The sequence below is a fragment of the Poecile atricapillus genome, chromosome 1 (genome assembly GCF_030490865.1).
Source record: "Poecile atricapillus isolate bPoeAtr1 chromosome 1, bPoeAtr1.hap1, whole genome shotgun sequence".
Classification (NCBI taxonomy): Eukaryota; Metazoa; Chordata; class Aves; order Passeriformes; family Paridae; genus Poecile; species Poecile atricapillus.
The window spans coordinates 148149796-148165953 of NC_081249.1; the positions used below are offsets into that span (position 1 = coordinate 148149796).

At 40.6% G+C, this 16158-nt stretch overlaps 1 protein-coding gene across 3 annotated transcripts in view; it reads right to left on the reverse strand.

Moving 5' to 3' along the window:
* The window catches only part of RAD51B (RAD51 paralog B), a 404600-nt gene that overhangs the window by 154213 nt on the left and 234229 nt on the right, over nt 1-16158 (reverse strand). For all 3 annotated transcript variants that reach the window (XM_058847115.1, XM_058847122.1, XM_058847131.1), the window contains exon 9: nt 4410-4528. In XM_058847115.1, coding sequence (XP_058703098.1) covers nt 4410-4528 — 119 coding nt within the window. The remainder of the gene's footprint in view (nt 1-4409; nt 4529-16158) is intronic.

Sequence of the window (16158 nt, forward strand, 5' to 3'; positions counted from 1 at the left end):
GGCTTCTAGAAGGAAGCAAAATAGCAAAGTTCATCTGTTTGTTCAGAAAGCTGTTCCTATCCTAGTAATAAAGCAAATCTAACTGATTTTCAGGCAGGCAGGACATCCCAGAAATTTCATTACTTTGCTGAACTGGCTGCTCTTATTAATGTTCACCAGACATAGGAAGGGTGGGGTGGAAAAAGGGATAGTTGGCTGGAAAATATCTACTAGACAAACAAAATAAATTTTTTACTTAATATATAAAAAAATGCCAACTGTGCAGAAATTCTATGTTCAGTTTCCTAAGGCTTGTAACATACTTGCTCTGCCACCTGCTGCCCTGGCATTCCCAAGGTTTTAGGAACAGGGACTATGTCCCTGAGTTTTCCCAGAAACAAATACTGCATGACTAAGAACAAGCATCTAGCACCCCAGTGGGCTGTCCAGGAGATACCATAGCTCCAGAAAACTGCTTGCTCAAATCTTCCTGAACAATCACATCATCACTCCGTGTTTTTAAGGATACCATCCTTGGCCCAGTGCTTCTCAAGAGGTGCTTTTTCTCTTGATGGGTGGTATTCTGCAGCAAGGATTGGCATGCTGGCTCTACTACCTTGGAAGTCAGATATAATGTGGGAAAGTGTCTCAGACTGTCATCACTGCTCCAGCTCCTCCAGGGAAAGCAAGAGAGAAAGTAGATCCAGAAAGAGAATATTCTGGAGATCAAGTGACTGACTAAAGAATGAATTCTACCTTTTGAAAAAAGAAATTGTATCCACTGTGGAAGGAAAAGGGAGGTGTATGCCTGGTGGAAGTAAGGTCAGGTGACATGGGAAGAATATAGAAATGCTGTTAGCCATGGTAGGGGGAAATTGGTGTGGTCAAAGCTCAACTGGAGATAAAGCAGGCCAGATAAAGCAGGCCAGAACTATGGGGGACAATAAAAAGAGTTTTTTTCAAATACGTCAGTGGCAAAAGGCAGTGTAGAAATAACAGCATCCCATTACAGGATGAGGACTGTCAACCTCATAAACAAGGATGTGGACAAGGCAGAGGTGTTTAAATGCATTCTTTGCCTCCATCTTCAACGCAGATGATAGGCCCCTCCTCCATCTTCAACACAGATGATAGGCCACAGGGGCCTCTAGCCCTGAGCTAGAGGACCATGACTGTGAGAATGTTCAATTCCCAGCTGACCCTGAAATTGTGTGGGATCTGCTGCTTCAGCTGGATCCCTACAAATCTATGGGCCTGATGGGACTCATCTGAGGAACTAGCTGATGTCATCACAAAGCCTCTCTCAATGACTTTCAGCAGTCTTGGGAATCCTGAGAGGTCCCACCTGACAGGAAGCTGGCAAACATTATCCTGATTTTCAAGACGGCCAAGAAGGAAGACCTCAGAAACTACAGGCCTGTCAGTCTCAATTCAGTGCCTGGTAAAATAATGGAAAAGATTATTGTGGGAAGTACTGAAAAACACCTGGAAAACAACAGGGTCATTGATCACAGCCAGCATGGTTCCATAAGGGGAAAGTCCTGCTTGTGGAGCCTGATTTCCTTCTACAACAGGGTAACCCACCTAAATGACCTAGGAAAGCCAGCAGATGTAATCTTCTTGAACTTCAGCAATGCTTTTGGTGTCCTTTTGGACAAATAGGGCACAGAGATAAACACATCACATGAGCAGCTGGCTCACAGGTCAGGCACAAAGGGTTGTAGTGAATGGGGTGACATCAGACTGGGGACCTGTCATTAGTGGGGTTCTGCAGGGCTCCATCCTCGGCCCTGTGCTCTTCAACATCTTCATTAATGACTTGGGCACAGGATTCAAAGGGATACTAAATAAGTTTGCCAATGGGACTGAATTGTGAGGAGCTGTTGACTCCCTAGAAGACATGGAGGCCTTGCAGGGAGACCTCGATAAATTCAAGAGATGGGCAATCACCAATCATATGAAGTTGCTATGATTTTATGGAAACACAGCTTATTCCTTATACAGTATTGATTCTGTAAGGTTACAAATGTGGAAAAACAGGAAAAACTTAGTTTTGAAACTACTCTTCCCCCAAAATTCTGGACCAACTTTGTGCTTTCAGTAATTTCCTGGGGAAAAATTTCACTTTAGAACCAAGACTATGGACAATCACAGCTTTTTGGTTGTGGCTTTTTTTTTTTTAATTTTTGTTTGGTTGGTTTTGCTTTTTGTTTTGTTTTCTTTTTTGAAAATACGTTATGAGAATTTATAAATGTGATTACTGACTCTGTAATTTTTGAATCTTCATGTTAAGCTTCCTTAAAAAGTGCTGGCTTTCAAAGCACTGATATCTAATACCTCCTGGCAGAACCACTTTACGATGACTGAAATGGCATCTCAAGAACTGAGGCACCTTTATTCACAGCTCATTTCTGAAAGCGGGTATAAAGCAATTATAAAGGAGCATATGTGTGTAAAATGATGGTAATTTGATCAATACAGTACTGCCTGCGACAGGTAGGGTAATTCTAGATGCCTTCCTCTAACTGGAAACTGCATGTCTAGCTGAAAGATTTCTGAATTCAAGAAAGAGAATTTATCTGAAGAAAGAACACACATATCAGCAACAGGAAAATACCTACAGGACATCATGGATATATCCCGTTTCAGTCATGGACTTCACAGGCACATCACTATTTATATCACACTTCTGTTTCAAATTACTTTGGTTTTAATAATATATACTAACATTTACTTTAAGGGTGTTTTCCTTTGCCATAGCTTTAGTTCCTTTGCTTAATTGAAACAGAATGAACCCATAGCTTCACTTGTAAGCAAGGTGGTGAACTGATAAATCCAGTCAGGAAGAGAGGAAAACTCTGCTAAGCAGACCATAATTTTAAAGGCTTGAACACAACTCTTCATACACTTGCGATCTATTACTTCTCAAACAAAATCAGGAAAAACTACATGTAATATCTGAATGTTCTTTAGGAAAACTGCTCCCTTTTTCCACCACCAGAGGAATGTTCTTAGTCCGTTTTAGCTGCCTTTGTGCATCATGAACTAGCACAGAGCCCAGTTTCTGCCCTTTACCCTCTGCCAACTGCACCTCTCATGTAACTCTGAAGTGATCCAGGAAATTTATGAACAGCTTTGTATTTTGCAGAACTTAGTATTTTTGTAGAAAAGGAGAACTCATTACAGACCAGAATAAGAAGCAGTACATAAGAACATTTCTACGACCAGCAGCAGTAAGAGCATATTTCTATGGATTGCCTTTAGAAGTGAGTACAGAAGATGCCTTTTCTGCCTGCATCTGACACACTTAAACTTCTACCCCAAAGTCCAGAGGACTACAGCTGCTTCAAGGTGCCCACTACTTGAAGAAACAGGAGTGCCATCATTTTAATTTTACTTCTAATATATAATTTTCTAATAAAACCAGATGGCTTCCTCTCCTCTGGCTCTAAAGACTGCAATCTAAAAGCAAGAAACTTTGTGTTGTGACAGTAAACCCAGGAGCACCAATTTGAATGCACAAGGGTAGTAATGGTATAGGAGAAAGATGGTACAAATATCATGTAGCAATTCTTCTGACAGCTCTCTACTTTAACTGGCAGAAAATCAATAACATTAAGACTGAGGGTCACAGCCTTTGGAAAGAGTTACATCAATGCAAAAACAGAACAGACAAAGCCAAAAGAGATTATAACCACAGATATCCCAAGGGACAGATGAAATCATGCATTATGATGTTTTTAAAAACAAAAAAATGTTGTTCCTTCAATCATACCCCAAATGTCTTGTCTCCCAGTTTTTCACAGTTTTTTAAATTAAGAGGTGAAGATTGCAGTAAAAGATGCTCCTATGTTTCACTTAAAAGCATAAAATCCTTCAGTGAAGAGAGTAACTATTCTCCTACCTGCAGGCATACTTCTGGGAAATTGGTACCATAGTTACTGCTCAATGTTAAGCTTGCTGGTGCAAGCAGCAAGCTTCTACTCACAAACAGCAGTCAGAAAACAGAGCACTTCCTGTCCTAACAGGCACAGCTGAAACTGGGCACAAAGAGTGGACAGAATGACAGCGAAACAACCACGGCAATGAAAAGACTAGGTTTCTTCTCCTGTCCTAAAATTCCTTTGCAGGAAAGCACTTTACCCTTAATCTCCACAAAGCAGAATGCACTAAAGGCCCAAGAAACTTGTATGTCTGTACCAGCTGTGACTCAGAAAGGCCCATCCTAACACACAGAGACACTCCAGTGCTGGTCATCTCTCAAACCCAGAAGACACTGATGGACCTGCAACCCAAATAAGCGATTGGGCTCTCGAGTGCCACCTTCTCAACATATGTAGCTTAACCAGAGAGGCTGAAGGACACAGCCCATCTGTCCAAACACTGCTGGTGTAGCTTTATTTAAATTCTTTTTGTTGTCAAGTTCTCACCTGTCTTGTTGGCAAGTCATGGTATTGCAGTATGAGCCTGGTGTTGACGCTGTGACTCCACGTGTTGCCAAGGGCTGCTGTCACACAACCAGAATCCCTCTTCCCACTCACAGAAGATCCTGAAGATAAACAGGATAGAAACTGCATCAGGGCTGTGGCACAGAAAAGGGTTCAGTGTTGAAACTTTGTCAGACATCTTAGATTATTTCCTAAACTAGGTAATTACAAATAGCACTGAAGAGATAGCACTGCATTAATTTCCTACCTTTCTGATGCTTTTATACAACTGTAGTGTGAGTTCTCTGTCTCACCCTCTAATATCAAAGATAAGTGCCAAGAATGAAGGAGATGTTGCAAAGTATTACCCACCTTCTTGGAGAGACCAGTATATTTTCTAAATATCTAGGGGTGAACCATGCCCGTGGGACACTTGTCTACTCCCCTTTAGCTACTCGATCCCCACACAAATCAGCTTTCTCTGAGCACAGAGGAGAGGGAAGCAGACCAGCAGAGTCACAGTCTATAATGACATAACAAACAGGGAATCTAAAAGAGCAGAATGTGTTACCACAATACTCTGACCTAAAAATCAGAATACTGATTCATGCCATCAGACATCTACACTTATTTCTAAGATTTGAAAAGAAGAGAGCCCCTTAGCTGTAATTACCATTCTGCTGTCTCTGAAATCATTTGAACTTTATATAACCCTGAAGGAAAATGGATTTTGCTGGAATCAGCAATGACAACATAAACAAATGTTTCCAATAATGCCACATGATGCAGCTTACTTAACTGCCATTGCATTCAGCTTGCTCAGGCTGAAACCAGAGACCCACACATGCACACATACACATACACAGGCAGGCAGGTGCCTGAGACCTTCATCTTTACTCATCATAAGTTCTCTGCAAGGTGAACAGATTGATGGGTGCCTTGTTTGCACTTCAAATGACACTTCAAATGACACTTCAAGAACAGAGTAAGACAGACAAACCCCTGAAATTCGGAAATAAAATCCTAGTTGTTTATGTGGGTATAAATGATCACATGCAATTTCAAAATTGAACTGTTGGAGGTAGACAGTCCATACTGTTAAAAAGCCATGAGTGAATGAGACACAGTTAGATTTGAAGTCAGGTAACTTCCTGTCATCTATCAGGCAACAAACAAGACTGCTTTCCCAGGACAGTTATAAAATCCTTGTCAACTAAGTCACTGAAAGTTAGAGCAGACACTGTAATAAAGCTGTCTTATGTTTCCTTCAAAATGATCTGTAATGCAACAGTTAATGTTGAAATCTAAATTATAAGTACTAACAAAATGACTGTACTGAGATGACAGTCATCTTGTAGCCCAGCAGAGCTTCTGAAAGGTTTGGGTTCAAAACACTTCATTACTTTTACATCTGCAAGGAAGTGGGCTTTGTTACTTTCCCCCTACCTGCCCTTCTAACTATTCACAGCAAGAACATAGTTTCTTGATTTACTAAAGCTTTTATTTTGGAAAAATACCATTAAAGAATAAGACCAAAAGTGTTGGCATGTAATGATAATCATTATTTATATTGCTGCTGGTAGTTGCAAGAAATGAGAATGACACCTCTGCATTAGGTAGAGGACAGCAGCAGGTGGGAGAGAAGGGCCTGGAATGATTGCAGTGCACTACAGGATGCAGCCGAAGACCTCAAACCTTCCCCAAGTAATAAAAGGTTCAATTAACATCAACTGGATTTAGATTAGGTCTTTAGAAGTTTAAGGTCTACAAAAGAATGGAGTGAGGCACCAGGTTCAAGCCAATAGTTTGACAAGAGTCTGGGCTCTGTACTTGTCTGAATTACTTCCCACATCACAGGAGCTCACTGGGACATGCACAATAGCATGTTCTCCAGAACACCTCTTTAGTCTGAACAGTTGTGCCAGCAAGGATGGCTGCTTTCTTGTACTTAAAAAAATTCTTGATAAGTAGCAAACTTCCACCTGAATAACTCACCAAAGCATCTAACTGGAACCTTCAGTATTAGGAATGCTATTCTGTTAATTAGTCTAGACCATCTTTGTTGGGAAGGTGGATGTGCTAACAAGAATAATTTATCTTCATCTATGTTTTGGATTTAATTTTCCAGCTGAAGGAGTGAACATTCTCAAGTGTTAAAACAGGGTGCTGGGAGGTCTGTGTTCCATTCCCTTAAAATGACTCAAAGAAAGTTACTCAATTAAGTTCATTAAGTTATACAAATTTCTGGGTTTGTGCTAACAGCACAGAAGTAAAATGCTATTACTGTACAAACAGGATAATGGAGTATAAGATACTGAAACAGGTTTAAAGTTTTGCAAACCTTTCATGTGGAATAAGCTGCAGTCAACACAGTCCTTCTCTCCTTACCCTGTTAGAAATGAGTAAGAATCACAAGATTCAAGTGAGGCCACTAAGTATGAGTTCTGATGGGTGTGGAGGTGTTCCCCTCACAACTGACGTAACTGTACCCCAGTTTAAAGCTGGGAGCCACCATTCCACACCACCAAGAAGCAATTCAGCACCCCTGCTTGTGGGCCACTCACTACAAAGGGTCCAAATATTCCAGAAGTAGCTAGTGCTGGCATAAAACAGCCACAAAGTTCACATCCAAACCTTCCTCAAATCATGTATCTGCTATTAGGTAACAGAAGGAGTAACATCTTGCTGTTGCAATCCTGAACCAGCCATTTAAATGGTTAAATGTCTGGAACCTGCTGCTATTACACTGTGGTGATATCACTCCATAGCAATTCATAATTCTGCATTCCTAATGCATTCATAAATTCCTAAATTTAGGCCTAAAACCTGTCCCAAAGTGAACAGAAATGCTATATTTGTATGGTTTGTGGCAGAACAAGCTAATTGCTGTAATTTATTTTATTTTCTTATACAGGAGGAAAGCACACTGTACCATACTGTGTCAGCCCCTATCTGAAGAGGGCAAATCCTCTTCTAATTAAAATTTATTAAAATTAATGACTTATCATTTAAAGTTATTAAAATTTATGACTTTGGTGCAAAGTAGCTGGCAAACCTGGAGCAAATTTACAGCAAAGACTTTTTGCAAGGCGGAAGGGAATGTCTCACTGGAAAGATTTCCATTTTATAAGGGATCCTCCTGTGAACTGATGCATTAGGCAGATAGAGAGGTAAAACAAGAAGTGAAGCAAACAGGAGGAAGCAGTGCCAGCTTTGCAAAGAAGTTCAAGGGCAGTGACAACATATGCTGCATTCCTTCTTCTTGCTCTAAACACAAAAAGATAGTAAATGTCACAGAGGAAGGAAAGAGGATATGTTAGGAAAACAGATTTATGTTGAAACGTGGCCTTAAAAAAACCTTGGCCTTAATCTTTTCTGTTATTTCAACCACTACTTAGACATTAATGAACTGGACAAAGGAAGTAGATAAATAACACTGTTCAGAGAGAGTGATTTTTTTTTCCAGCATGAATTGCCTTGTGCTTCCAAACCCTGACATTTTCTTACTTAGAGATGGGAGTACTACGCCAACATTGGCCCAAGAAGAAAACAGGTTTATTAGACATCAGTCTCTGCTCAGAGGTCCCCAAACTCTGCAGCCTGAACTACTGCAGAGTGGAATGGAGTGCTTACCCATGCTGTGGGCTGGATGCTTCCACAGCACCTACAGTCAGCTGATGGGCAGCAGTTCCAGTCTCTCCAGTGCGCTTAAAGCCAGCTCTTACTCCAGTCACTGTTGGCATCATGGTTTCTGCTCATGACCCAGGTGATACAGGGAGTGCAGGGATTAGGGAAAGTAAGAAAACAGAGCTGACATACAGATGAGAGAAAAGTGACACCTCAGTATATGTATGCAGTAAGGGAGTGGGTGTCCAGAAGCACAGAGATAGGATTCCAGCATGGGGAGGTGAAGGTCAATGTCAGAAGACTGGGAGAAGATATCTGAACAACTCCCAGCTTTCTGTATCAGGTCCACCTCTAGTAAAATGGGTGATTTCAATTCCTGTAAACACTCCCTCCTTTCTCACACCAAAAAAATAGCATGAAACTAATCTTCAAAGCAGACAGGCCAAGGACTGTATGAGGTGCCTATTCCACTGTCTCTTGTGAAGCTGAACTTTCCAGTGCACTGGCAGAGACACCAGCAGACACCGTATCTGTTCTGGACTGCAAACACAGAGGAGGAACTGGCTGCTTCACTTTCACTGAACAGCTGTCACAAGTGAAAATAAAGCTGCTTGTGGTCTGAGTCAAATGCAAAGTAAATGCCTCTCCACAACCAGGGGAAAAACAAAGAAGAAAGGATGACTTCAGCAGAGGCCTGTAGTGCTGCTTCCAAGCAGAAGAGGCTTGCACTGGGCTCCAGGGCCCAGGAAGGAGCTGTCAGTAGAACTTGGCCACAACACTTGGCCCTACTTACACGTGAGAACAAGATTAATTTAGTTTCTCCCTATCAATGCAATTAAAATAAACTTTCTATAAGTAACTTTCCTGTCGCAGAGGGGAATGACACATATAGACAGGACAGGGAAAATTATTTTTTTTCACCTTCCCTTTTTCATTGGAGGGAACAGCAGGATTTAAGCTATTCAGCTCAATACCACTCCTGGAATTACTCTAGTATGTCCAACCAGAGCACTGCAAGTACAGACTTGGTCTCAAAGACCTTGTCCTCTGCGTATAAGGTGGTACATTTTACAGACTAAATCCTCAAGTAAACAAGTCCCAATTGTTGCAAGTATGTTGGAAGGCGATTTAATTATAAAGTCACTTCAGTTCCATTAATTTCTTATCTTAGGAAAATCTGGACAACTAGCCCAGTATCTTCAACCAAATGAAACAAACAAAACAGTTTTTTTAAATGCAAGAAGTCCTTGCCGGCAGAATGTGATTATAGTCTCGATTAAAAAAACTCAATATGTTCCTCGTACCACCTTGTCCATATGCTCACATATTGACTTTTTTCTTCCCAGATGGATGTATCATTGCCTTTGGGCAGGTCCATCCCCAACTCTGTGCCCTTTGCAATTTCTATCAGTTGGTAATTTGAAAATATTTTCTCATCAAATGTTAAAAATGGATTGATGAACTAAATGACAGTGAAATAACAAAATAGTAAAGCAACAAGTCCCCAGATCTTTCAAATCTTAACATCCAACCATCTTGATAAAAGCCTGTCCTATCAAAAGGAAGGAAAAAAAAACTCTCTGAAAGTACAAAGAAAATTTTTATAAAGAATTAAACTACTAAGCTCAATAAAAAAAGCACGCCATGCAATAAGAATGAAAGTACTTTGCCTCTCACTCAGGCTGTGCAGCTTTCCGGTTCACTGGCAGAGCTCAAAGACCACTACTTTTCACCTGCATTGCATTTAGTCTGTATTTTTGGTGCAGATCTCTAACAATGAGACCAGAAGAAAAAGAAAAAAAATCCCCTTCAACCCCTAATCTATTTTTCCATCGTCACCTACTCAGAAAGTACAAGTATAAAAATATGCAATGGTGGAAAAACCCATCACACAATAAAAAACAACCCACAGGCCAAATTCATCTGTGAAGTAACTAACCACAGCGCTCTTCATACTCCCACTGCTGGCTTCTGCCATTTTCAGCCCTTCTCCACAGCTTTTTCTTAAGTCAAAAGGTGATTCTGATTCTCTTACCCTACAGTGGTGACTGTCTCACTCTCTGTGCTGCTCAGCTAAGCTATGTCTCAAATCAAACTACTGACTTCATACAGTCTTTTATTATTTAGGACATATGGCAGGAAAAAACAGTTGCTGCTGTAAGAAATCAAGCTTGGCCACAAAACTAGCCATGTGAAAATTCTAACTTTTAAAATGCTTATGCTCTTCCTTTTTTTATGAGAGGGAATCTGGCAGGTTTACTTCTAAGAACCTCCTAGCTCTGAATCTTTACAAATTACACCGCCCCCCTCCTTCCCCCCAGATCATTTCCATATTCAAATTTTAATTAAGTAGAAATATTTTATCTGGAAGCTGGAATTGTTCAGTAATCAATGACATGTAATTTAGTTTTCCTTTTTTTTTCATAGCACAGTCATCAAAATATACTTAGCAAACAAAACGATTAAGCTTAAACCCCTACTAATCCCCAGTTAAAAAAAAAGAAAAAAAAAGTGTTATGTGCCAATTTGAGATTACACTAAACAGGCTGCTCAATTCAGTCATCATCATCAAGAGACCAAAAACTGCCAGTTACAGACTCCAGGTGCGAAGTTCTGATGGAGGCAGACAGTGAATGCAATAGAAAGGGATTGAGCCCACTTCTCATTTTGGACAACAGAGTTTATTTCTCTCTTATGCCCCAAACAGGTGAGTTTTCACACTTTTTTGTTTATCATATTTATGTCTTTCAGTGTACACATTCTGGGTGATTTTTATACAGGTAATCTGATATTAGAACAAGATTAAGGTGCTTTTTGCTGTCTTTTTTCCAGTCATTCATTATTTCCATTGCGACAACTCCTAGAGCTCTCATCTTCAACATGCAAACCACTAGACAAATAGAGAACAAAAAGAAAGTTCCTGACCTAAAGATCTTCTTTTCATGAGAATTACAGATTACAAGTCTCTTAGCTGCTGCTGATTATTCCCCACTTACAAAGAATCTTCCCTCAGGGATGAGGGAAAATACACCAAAATATGTGACAGGCCAGAAAAACTGAATAAATAAGGACTTGGAGTATTCTCCATAAAACATTACAAGCTTTTTCAAAAAAGCAATGTTAACCATTATTCTACCCCCAAAAAATCAGCAGGGACCTTTATACAGATCAAAATTTAGGAAGGGTTCACCAGAGAACTGGAGAGATGCTGGTTTACTTTTTTACTTTACTTTTTTTTAACTTTATCCCACAGCAGCATGCCTACTGTTACCAATGTGTTTTATACCAGATCTCATTCCCTCATTGAACTCATTGGTGAGTTCATGTCAATTCTCTTCTGAGTTAAGAATGAGAAACACACATATGCTAGTACTGAGACTCCTGCCTGATGACCTAAAAGAGGAATTGACATTAAGAAATGAAAAAATCCAGCTGGTCTGATTTCTTGCCAGACAATCTACCAGCCATGACCAAAACAATCAGGTCTCAGGAGATCTGTGGAGGTGGGAAGACAGCTGGTGGTTTACAGCACCTGAAACAGGGCCCAAATCAGGGAATTGTGGAATTGAGAGCCTTGGGAACAGAGATTTCTTTTTTCTGGTGAAAATGTTCTGCCTCTGTCACTTGACAGCACATTAAAAAATGATGAGTTTCCAGCTCTCTATCATTGCTGCAGTGCTACTGCAAATGACAGAACAAGTAGCGATTTGGTGGGAGGGATGGTGAAGAATAAGTAGAAGAAATCAGTTAAGTCAATTCCTTCCTGTAACTGAGGATAAATTTTTTACCCCTCAGCTAAATGTCCTTCCCCTAACAGCAGTCTTTCAGAAATTCCCTCCTTTTCTAAAATCTACAGTTATACTAATTTGCACCACTCTCTCCGTATCCAGAGTTCTTTCCCACATTGCTCGCCATTAAAACAAAGCAGCAGCTTCTTTTGAGCCTCTCCTACGCAGTCACTTCTTCCTGTCTCTCCAAAACTAGAAAATAAAATCACAAACCATTGAGCTAAGGGAGGAAAAAAAACCCCAAAAAACCCAGATCTGGAATTTTGCCTGCCTGCACATATAAAGGATGCATAGGTTAAAAAACAAAGCTTGCCCAGTCATGGCATCTGGCAATGCTAGGGCCCTGTGATCCAGAAAATGCTTTTAATTATCACCTCACCAATCATGCTACAAGTTATTGCTGTAATTTTTTTGCTTAAGTTCCCTCAGGGAATTAAACAGATCATGATATTAATCAGAAGGTATGTAGGAGGGAGGGGGCATAATGCTAGAATTACATGTATGTAGGTCCCTTAAGGCTTGAATAAAGAAAAGAGATTTAGAATCCCACTGTCAGAGCAACTGAAGCCTCGCATGCTGCAAGCCTCAGCCTTCTGACCTACACAGCCGTGGCATTATCTTATCTGACTTTCCCAGGATGCTTAATCTCAGCTGCTAAACTTCATCAGCCTCTGCTAGTGTTTACCCATCATCTGGACTTGCCACTTCCGAACTTTCCAGACTAGAAGTGAATAAGCCCGCTGTCACACTCACCCTGCCAACATAGCCTGAAGCCTGGAAGCCTAAATGTCTGAATCCCAGAAAGGCAGCACAAAAGCTAATACAGCTGGGGGCAGGTGAGTGAGATACAGCTCTGAAACTGCAGTGAGTTTCAGAATGCAGTTCACAGCAATATGGTTGTGTTATAGGATGTTGCGGTCTGAGAGGCAGATAATTCCCACAGTCTACATTTTTTTCCCCATAAAATATGTCTTGGTAAAGAAACAGTGTCATGGCAATTTAGCTCTCATACCCAGGAAACTGTCACAGTGCAGCAGCAGCACTTCAGCCTGCAAATGAACCTTAAATTCAGAGTCATGGTGTGGAAGGGTGATGGGGGTAGGAGGGAGAGAGAGTCCAGTTGCACAATAAGTTCTCCAGCAAAGTGGCCAATGAAAGCACCAATTAGTACTAACTTACCAAGGGTGTTTCTGACACAGCTGCCCATCTCTTAAGGAGTGGGCTGATGGTGTGTGCCTACATGGCAGACAGAAAAGGACAGTAGATGTATATAAGCTAGTTTTCAATAGCACTAATATCTTCCTAGGTAAATATATTCTGCTAAGGAGCCACAGAGAGCATTGTGCTGCTACAGTCGGGTCACTGCCAGCACCTGAGTTTCCTCAATTAACACTAGTGCTGACAGTCAGCCTCCACTGGGGTGGATTTTCTCAAAATACTCAGCATAAAATGTCTAAACAAATAACAATTTCTGATCACAGCCCAGTAACGTGGCTTTGAACTAGTGAATTAAGTTATATGTCCTTTTCACTCCTGAGCACAGGAGAGTATTTTGGTAGTATCTTTTATTTTTAGTAGTAGTTTTCCAAGTAATTTTCAAATTTGGTGAGTGACAACTTCTTTATACAGTGGGTTGAAACATGCAATAACTAAAACTCCACAGTGGGGCTGATCACCACAAGGACTATGTTTAAAAATCACTGTTAAATAGTACTTCAGGTTGTGATTACAATTCAAACTGAGCAAACTGCTTTACTTTGCATGATGACCACCATAATTTCTTCGAAAATTTAGCCTTCGGCATTCTTACCACTGCTCCCATACATTACAGTTGCAAGAATTCCTTCTAGGTGTAAATATAAACAACAATCTTAGAGCTGTAAAGCTTGGATCATGGGCCAGAGTTATCAAAACTGAAATTCCAGAAGGAAGCAATCGTCCTTCAGCCTGCAACATGGAAACAGAGGCCAGCCAAACATTTGGGGGCTAGAGATGACTGCAAATTACAGCTGTTCACATCTGGAGTTCAGATTTGGCCAAATGCTTAATACTATCAATCACAAAAGCTGAACTGGAAGAATGTTTTGCTTGTATGACTAAGAACATAAAAGTTAGAAAATATTAAATGTAAAAAACCACTATGTGCAATTTCAACTCTGCCTTTCAAACACAGAACAATGGACTCAATTATTTCTCAAAATGAGTATCATCACAGTTGACTGTGGCATTTCTTAGCTGGTATTTAACCACAAGTCTGCACTTGCCAATATAGGTTTCTCTGGCTGTATCTATTTCTCAGCACAGAGCGGTTTGTGACACGAGATGAAGGATGCAGCCTCTTCTCTGACAAAGTATCTTTTTGGCTAGCCCAGCAAACCCTACATATAGACCTAGCAGATGCATCTGAATACTCAGAGTACCTTCAAAACACAGCTTGGAGTAGCTTTCTTCAACATAAATTAATTGGGCACTTTCACATTTTTTTTGTTGCACAGACAACATACCCATGTATAGAAAATGTGTTCCCTCTCAACAGAAGATGTATGACAAAACATTTTAGTACATGTACAGTACAGGACTCATTGTTCAGAACTGACTCATCTCCAAAGCTGAAAATACATATATATTTATGTACTGAGGCACACACACACACAGAGGCAGTATAAAACATGCAGGATGTTAAAATGACTGATGATTACAGGGGTCTGGCTTCACTCTCTGACGCAGATTTTCCAGGAGTTTCCCAGCTAGTCAGTCCCTCTCTTCACAGCACAGCTGCCCATCCTGAAGCAAAGGAGGGAGGTATACGCTTTTTTTCTTCGTCTCATTCTCAAAAAGAAATTACTTACTTTATCTGAATTAAGCAAATAAATTCAATTTTGGCAACAACCAAGACTGGAAAATTTCATCCCAATAAGCTTTTCTGACTGAAGACAGAGGGTTAGAAGGGAAACAGTTATACAGCCTTAAATATAGGAGGTTCCTTCCATTCCTGCTATAATGCAAAATATTCCAAGATGTGCCAAATTTTCACGGTAGTCTGCATCAGGCAGTGACAAGACACCAAAGTGCTTTGTGGAGACTAATGCATAAATCCAAAATGATCTTTTGACTACAGTGACTCTTCTCTCCTGAGATGTATTAAATTTTTTAAAGTCAGTGAAAAATAAAAAATTGCAAAATACCACTTTTAATCCTTGGACTATAAAATGGTTGAATCCTCCAGAGGCCAGTCAGGGCCAGAAACAATTTTTTTTCCCAGATTTGGGGGGGCAGGGGGAGGGCAAAGGGAAAGGGAGAGAGCAAAGAGTGGTTCGTTTCAAATAGCAACATTGTCCAAAAGGGTGAAAGGGAACAGATGGCCATGGAGAATGCAGCCTCAAAGCCCTAAAGAAAAGGGCTATTTTGACAGATCTCGCTGTTTCCTATTCAAGCATGAACACTCTGGCATGGAGGGTTAAGACGATACAAGGAACAACCTCTGTTCCCAGCAACTGACTATGGGCAACTGGCCTCTGAAGCTCTCTGAGAAAAACAACATGAGACAGACAGACAAACAGATATGGCAGCAAGCCCAGATCCCAGCCACCCGGAAAGGGAAAAAAAAACAACCAAAAACAAAACCCCAAAAAACCCCTCCAAACATCAGAAAGGCTAGAAACAGCTGCCTTTTCCTGGCTCCAGCGCAGAGCATTAGAAAGAGCCTGTCCAGCCTTTCTCATCTTCCTTTTTGGTAAAAACTTCTTGAAGGGGTCACCCTCAAGCTGTTGGTCTTTGCCCTGAGGGGAGGTGAAAAAGAGGACAGACCAGAGCTCAAGTCTGGCTCAATGAAACCTGCTTCCTTTAATCACAAAGACCTCCCTCCAGCAAACTATGAAGAACTCTAAACATAAAAACGCATAATTAATGCTGGGTTTTTGCATGCAAAAAGGCTGAGAAATTTGAAGTTGTGGCTCTCACAGTATCTGCAATTTGTTTGCATAGAATCCAGCAGAAAGCCATTATATCTGAGGGCAGGGAAAATTGTACCTACTGTGGGAAACATTGCTAATGTGTGTCCTGACTTTTCTATTAATCTTACCAAGAGAGTGCACCAACAGCTGTTTCATTCACTGACTCTGGATATGTGCTACCACATAGAGATTTCAGTTTTGAAGGACAGCTTCGTGTCCACACCCAAAATTTAAAGAGGCACCCGAGCCATTAACTGTAACCAGACTTCACTGTTTCCAAAGTCCATAGAGCAAGGGATGAATCTCACTTTGTGAATTTCTCTCTGATTTCCTGTATAATTTTTATGCTTAAGGCAGAGCTTGAGGTACTGCCTGTTTCCCAGG